Genomic DNA, 7,825 nt, shown 5'->3' with positions numbered 1-7,825 from the left:
ACTGTTCCTATACTAAGTAAAAATCTAGGAAGGAAGTGCTTAATAGTAATTCTGTAACTATACCAAATTTGGAATCTAATATCGAGCAGTAAACATTTATACGGACATAAAAACTATTCCCTGAACCAGATTAATCATTAAATAAACTAAAAAGAGGAAAATACAGGTAACTGAAATTGTCAGTTTCAGGATCTTCACTGGGAATTACTGGAGCAAAGACACAAACACAATAGTATCTGATTCCAAAACTAAGTTATAATCAGAATCATCAGACCATAGGCTTTAAAAATTCTTGAATCCAGGATCTCAACTTAAACCTATTCAGGAACTAAACTCGGAAACTCTTCATAGTTTCTCAAGTGAGTTTGATGATCACCCAATCTTGAAACTTCTCAAGTGGAGAGTGGGAAAAGATAACTTGGGTGAACATAGAAATTTTCAGAATTTAACATTTGATATTTATAATCACTCCACATTTTCTCCCAACTGTCTTACCTTCCCTATTTTTCTAACAGTGAATAAATGCATGGGCTTGCAAGTAAAGGAAAAAAAGAAAAGGGTAACCAAAATGGATTTTGTTCAAGCCACTTTCATACACTGACAGGATAAAAGGACATCATTACTACTACTTGAGATTCACTACCAGGCAGACATCCTTAATGTATGTTAAGGAAGGAGGTGGGCTCTTACTCAACATAAAAATGTAATATAAAACAACCCTAAGAATATTTAATAGAAGAGACCATGTTTATAATTCTTAAAAAAAATAACTTTTTAAAAATTTCAGTGTTACAAAGAAAAAGCCCTTAAAACTGGTATAGGTGAATGGACTCATGAGAAACACTGTCAAAGGATTTTCCAACTTAGAAATTAGGCAATGTATTTTAGTACTACTTCTGCTTACATATTGTTAAAATATGTATAAATGTCTTAAGTGTGGATAAATATTTTGTTTCTGATTTTCATGCATATGGATAATAAAATGCTGAATTTTCTTCTTAAACATTGAAATTAAACACATTTTTGAGGCCTGATGAATACACATCTTTTAAAATATACCATATTCACTAATAAAACTTGGGACAAAAAAAGTAGTACTTACACAGGAAATTACAGATTAAAATTACAACTGTGTTTTTAAGAAGCTGAAGTAATTGAAAAATTTTTCAATATTCAAAGACAAAATAGTAAACTCATTTACTATAGCATAATTCAAGCATTCTCTGAATTTTAGCCAACCAGGACATGATATTAAGTGACTTTTTATAACAGCTTTCCTTTAAAAGATTACTGTTACACAAAATACTGCAACTATTACTTGTTACTCTAAATCATTTGGAATAAGTGGAAAGAACAAATGATAGTAGACAAAGACCTTAATGACCAAGTCTTCAACATATAAAAGGCTGCACACAGCAAAATAAGGCATTTGTAGGTAATTCCCCCAAATATTTGAATTCATGTAAACAATGACTATGGATATACCTTTATGAAGAAAATGTACTAACAGATAAAATATATTCAAACGGCTGTGACTTTAAACCATATATTATTTGAATACCACACAAAACCTAAAGAGACATTACCTACCATTTCAATAACTGAAAGATGTTATTTATGAAATAAAAGATTGATGCTTTTTTGAAACTAATAATGAAAAAGAAATATTTTGAAAATAAACATCCATTTTCTAGAAATAAATATACATAGTTACTTTAATGTATTGCAAGCATAGGAATATTGTCCTAGCATTAATCGTAACATTCAATCAGTAGTTATTAAAATATTTTTCCATATTGGGCCTTGAATCTTCTACCTTGTCAACTGCCCAACAACTTTCAAAAGAGTTTTATTTTCCTGCTTTAGTTGTTCATTTTCATCTTCTATGTCATCTAGGTCCTTAAAAAGGGAGGAAAAAAAGAAAAATAATACTTTTAAACTATTTAAAAGGAGATTTAGAAACATTTTTAAGTACACAAAGATAATTCATTTAATTGTTAATTTTAAAATGAGGAAAGGTTCTAGAAATAATTTTAGTGGATTATGTCCCACCTAAAATGAGCATCCATTACTTGACTCTTCATTTTTATCATAAGTATATGGGTCAATTCTTTCCAGACTCAGTTTTTTAAAGGAAGCCAAAGACAGGGTTTTAAAATAGTAAATTTTCCAATATTTAATTACAGTAAATAACTTAATTTTTTGGTTAAAATTAAATTCCATTCACCTCTTCAAAACTGAGGGTTAAACAAAATATATACGTAGGCTACAGGTGGTATAGGGTCCAAGGTTACAATTATGTGTCAAATTGGGCATCAAAGAATACACATTCAAGTTCTAGACATACTCCTACCACTTTTTTTTTTCCCCTAAAACTGGGGAAGAATGGAACCCAGGGGTGCTAAATTGATGGGATTATGAGTATGTGCCACCATGCCTGGCATTTGGGAATGACACTAAGGAGATGACAGAACTGAGGCAATCAGAAGAGGGGATCTAGAATATACACAATTGATCTGGTTCAATTTATATGTTGAGCTTCTTCATGGTCATTTTGTTTGAGGGAGAAGTTTTTAAGCTGAAAAAAACTGGAAGCCACTAAAAGCAGGCATTCACTCTCCAGCTTTAAAGTATATGATCCAGCTCTATGTTCTCTATATTAATCCTAGTCTCTAATACACAATCATCTAGTTAATACTAAAACAATCCTCTATAAGGTTTAGTTTACAAACAATATTTCAAGGCAGACTATATATCCATTGTTAGAAAAGACATTTATAGATTTATCCTTACTATTTATAATGCTAAAACTCGACACAATTTGAATCACAAGTATGCTATAGGATAGCAAGCAACATTCTTATAAATTTAGTACACTGTCTTAGATAATTAGGCAAATTATTTAAAAACTTACAAAAATCAGAATTTGCATTTGTTTACAAACTGAATGAGGTTAGGAAATAAATCTGTTCAAACAACAACTAAAAATATGGGATTCCTAAAATTACCACAACTGAGATCTAACTAAAACTAAGAAGTAAATGATGAAATATGTTAAAACAAGAGATTTTATTCTTTTTAATGCTCACAATGCCTAAAAGTGCAAATACATTAAGACATTAAAAATATTTAAAGATTTTTTTGAATATAATTCCATCACAAATAGAGGAACACCTGTGTTGGAACCAAGATGAAAGGCTATATAAAATCAAATACTGGCTCAGTCAATGACTATATGTGACCTTCAGCAAGTTCAACTGGGAGTATCACTGTCCTTTTCTATAACCTGTACTTATTGCCTTCAAACGCTATAAGAACAATTCTGCACATAATGGAGCTATCTTTTCTTCCTTCATGGCTGTAGTTAAGACTGGATTGGAGGTCTGCTCCTTTTCTCCTTGAAGCAAACATTTCTTTCCTTCATTTTTATCTAAATTCCTGCAAAAAGCAAAATTATGGCATCTTTTCTCATCACTATTACAAAGGTCTGACCTGCCTGCTTCTTAAGGAACAAGTAAATTTGGGGGCTGGGGTAGGAGGTTAAAAAAAAAAAAAAAAGAGCTATAGAAAGGAATAATACAGAGCTTGGAACCTAAGCCTAAAGTTGAAATGTATAAAATACAACTAGATATAAAAACTGGTGAAGTTACCTACAAAGACATCTGAAGTTCTACTTAATAATAAAATAGCAATTCTTTATTGATGCAATTCTGTGCCAATATTCATTTTTATATAAGCTGCCTCTCACCTCCAAACTCTTAATGAAACACAAAAGAAACATCCAATTTCATCAGTCCATCCACCAAAAAATAAAATTAAGTGAGTTAAATGATAATTACCCAGAGAAAATCAGTTTATGAAATGAATACTGGTTCTCACCATAAATTACTATCTTATTAACAAAAGAACAAACTCAGCAATGCAATTAAATAATTTCTTCATCTTTATGTATTTTCATCCAATTGCCAAAAAAGGACAATCTGGGAACTGAAATATGTGAAATACTTACTCTATTTAACAAATCAATTTCTTCTTTGAGTTTTCCAATCATTTCCTCTTTATCTTGCATCAGTCTCACAAGTCTTAGGTTTTCTTGCCTTTCTCTTACTACTTCCTAGTAGATATAATAACATAGCATCAATTGGGAAGTAAATGGTTATTTATAATCTTAAATGGCATACATCTATAGGTAACAGTGAAAGATTCTAAACATAGATAAATTGCCTAATACCATTGGAAAAGATCCTTAGATTCTTTTAGCCAAATTCTGACACTGAGTGCAAGATTGTCAGAATGCCGTTTATTTCTTAAAGAGTAGATTATTTATAATCATGATATTTTAAAAAATTTAAAATATCTGTAAATTAACAAGGAAAAGGTAAATTTTAATTTTTTCATGCTCCTCTAAAAAGAGAACTTGTACTAAGCACATGGTCTGTGCCTATACTCCCAGCTACCTGGAACACTGAGGCAGGAGAATCACTTGAGCCTATGAGTTTGAGGGCAGACTGAGCAACACAAGGACATTCTATCTCAAAAAGAGGCAAAAGGACACACACATTTGCGAAGTTTGGTAAAGTTATCTTAGATATATGAAGATTTCCACTGAACTCCTTAAGACTCAGTAAGGGAAGGAAGGGCCCACCCTAGTAAATAATCAGGGAATGGAGGGAATATAGGAGTTGTCAAATGTTTCTGATAAAATCCATGTTTTACTCAATTCTTTAACAAATATTGAAAGATTCAATGACTTTATTTAACTTATCACTACTGTTAGTTATGAACTTTTTTAAATGAAAAATTAGTCCTGACTGAGGAGATCAAAAATTTTTTATTAAATGTATAAAGTTTCAAAACTAGGGGTATTACTTAGTAGTTTCAACTGAAAATTCTAAACTGAAAAACAATGGTCCTTAATTTCACTTCTGGTTCTACCAGTTACTGACAATTATTCTGTTTGGATAATATAATAAACACACAGTAGAACATATTGCCAGCTCATAAAGACTGCTCAGTATATTACAGATTTACACACTTAGCAAAATAGGAATGACCATTAAATATTAGGGATATAAGAATTTGCTCCATTCTCAAATATGTTTTTTTTTTTTTTTGGTACTGGGGATTGAACCACTGAGCCATCTATCCATCTATCTATTTTTGTGGTGCTGGATATTTAACCCAGTGCCTTGTGCATGCAAGGCAAGCACTCTACCAACTGAACAACTTGTGTTGCTCTTCCCTCAGCCTCCCAAGTCACTGGGATTACAGGAGTGTGCTACCATGCTTGGCCTAAATTTTAAACATCATCAAAATTGGAAAGAAAAGTGCTAAGGAAGTTCAGAAAATACCCTGTCACTATGTATCAAAGAACTAAAACATAAGACAGTGTGTGACTAAAAGCTATTTGATTAACATGGAAATATGGATCAATATTAGTGTCTCCCATTAGTACCCTCTCCCCGACTCTTTTTTGACACTCTCTCTCCCCAGCAAATTTCAATTTATTTCCTCTCTCAGCTGCTCTGAAACTGAAGAAAAAAAATCCTGGTGATGTATTAATTTTATCAATCTTAAATAATTTGTATAGCATACCTTTTCAAGATCTTCAATTCTCTTTTCCAATGTGCTATTTGAGACCAAATTACTCGCAACATTTGCATCTCTGTTGTACCTACTGAACCCACTTCTGTCTATTCGGGTATATCTACTTGAGACATCATCTTCAGAGGCAGTAGTTGTGCTATGGAAATATAAAAACATATATCTGATAAAAGTCCCTAGTACTCCACAAGAAAAATGCTAAGAATATTTTCTATTCAGCTGACGTAATGAACATTCCCCAAGGACAAATGGTTATAATAGATGGCATATTTACAACTACAAAAATTAATCATCATTCTAACACAATAAGAAAAATGTAAAAGGAACATTAATCTTTCAACCAATATCTACTGTGTACTAGACATTGTTCTGGGTATTGACGATGTTAAAAGCAAAAACAGACATGGATTCTAGCTTTCAGTTAACAGGGAATACATTCAATTATAATATAGTAGCAATAAGACCATTTAAAAATAACGCCAGCATACAGTACCACAAGAACTATGACCAAATAGATCTTAGAAGATCTAGATAATCTGTGTGAATAACCACTCTCCTTTCCTTTTTTCTTTTAAAAATCCCAATCGCTCATGGACCAGTATTTTCACAAAATAAAATTAAATTAAAATGATATTGGAAAATAAAAGTAAAAAAGATCATATAAGAGTTTTCATTGACAGTATACATATAGGCAATTCACACAGAAACCTACTCTCACACTAGTAACTTTTATCATTCCACACCTCTAATTTAACCAAAAGTTATGAGTGAAAAGCAACTCTTCAAATTAAGCACCAATTTATGTACTGAATTAATAGCATATATCAATATTTAAAAATTTTAATGAACTACATGAATTGTTTCTTGTTTGCTGTATCTATTACTATATAAAAATTATCCAGAGAGAAAATGACAAAGCAACCAAGACAGAAGATACAGTGTTATAATCCAACCTCTGAAGTGACACACTAACACATCTGCCACACATATTAATCCTGGTATGAAAGGGGATTAAAGAGGTAGGTCATTGGGGGCTACACTGAAGGCTAGCCACAACATTTATTAATTTATCTAATCTAGGTTGGACTAATGACAGTGTTACTCACAAGAGATAAACGTGTATATAAACTCTATATTTTGTTTTAATAGCACTCAAACAAACTAATACCATGGGAGTATGCTGACAGGAATAGGAGAGATTTTAAAGAGATTTCAGCAAACTCAGGATATTCATTTTTAAGAACTTTTATCCAAAATGCAGAATATTTGCTCTTTAACATTTGTGCTTGATCTGTCATTAGCAGCCAGCTGTAATACTTTATCCAGAAAAATTATAGTGAAATCTAAAATAACTTCTGATGAAAAAGGATTCCTGATTTATGAATTTCCTACTCATATATTTTATTTTTATGGAAAATGAAATTTGTAAAAAATTTTATGGAAAAGAGAAAATTTATTTAACATTTTATGGAATTTTATTTATCAAATATCAAATTGGTAGTGTAATCTGATTATAATATTTTCAAATGTGCAATACCAAGATCACTACCTATTTTACTGATTGTTGCTATATTATAGAATCCATCACAGCAAGGCACAGAAACATCCCCCTAAATTTCTAACTTTTTTTTGTCCTTTGATGCTGTCTGCCATTAAAAAGCATCTGACATTTCTGCCTTGCATAGAAGGCTGAGATTTTTGTTTTTTTAAGTGAAGCCATCAGTTAAAAAAGTCTATTTCACATATATAAAAAGCTGGGGACCAAACTGGTTTTTTTAAAATGTTTTTTATTTGTTGACAGACATTTATTTATTTATATGGTACGGAGAATCAAACCCATTGCCTCACACATGCTAGGCAAGTGCGCTACCGCTCAGCCACAGCCCTAGCCCCCACAAACTGGTTTCTTATCTTGCAAAAATACTAAGAATTCATCTCAAAGTTCAAATACTCAACTGAAATATTCCCTTTGAAAACCAACATATATTTCAACATATAACAGTTAATGTTTAATTATGTTATTAACATCTAACAGTTAATACTGATTTAATTAAAATGTTAACAAGTTAATATTTAATTTTTTAGGAATCTTAAATTTAATGCATTGTGTTTAAATAATTCACAGTAAACTACTGTTAATTCAGCTGATAAGGCAAGCATACATTCAACTGACACAGCAAGACTTTCTCAAGCAAAGAAGCAGGACACTGATTATATTATG

At 31.3% G+C, this 7,825-nt stretch overlaps 1 protein-coding gene across 1 annotated transcript in view; it reads right to left on the bottom strand.

Annotated features, from left to right (window-relative positions):
- Positions 1-1,642: 1,642 nt before the first annotated feature.
- Pawr (pro-apoptotic WT1 regulator) overlaps positions 1,643-7,825 on the bottom strand; it is a 97,909-nt gene continuing 91,726 nt past the window's right edge. Inside the window, exons 4-6 of the mRNA XM_026397005.2 lie at positions 5,596-5,743; positions 4,010-4,114; positions 1,643-1,899 (exon numbers count right to left, since the gene is read on the bottom strand). Of these exons, the coding sequence (XP_026252790.2) occupies positions 1,813-1,899; positions 4,010-4,114; positions 5,596-5,743 (340 nt within the window). The 3' untranslated portion in view covers positions 1,643-1,812. The remainder of the gene's footprint in view (positions 1,900-4,009; positions 4,115-5,595; positions 5,744-7,825) is intronic.

This window comes from Urocitellus parryii, chromosome 5, assembly GCF_045843805.1.
Source record: "Urocitellus parryii isolate mUroPar1 chromosome 5, mUroPar1.hap1, whole genome shotgun sequence".
NCBI lineage: Eukaryota > Metazoa > Chordata > Mammalia > Rodentia > Sciuridae > Urocitellus > Urocitellus parryii.
This window is presented reverse-complemented; position numbering and strand designations above follow the sequence as displayed.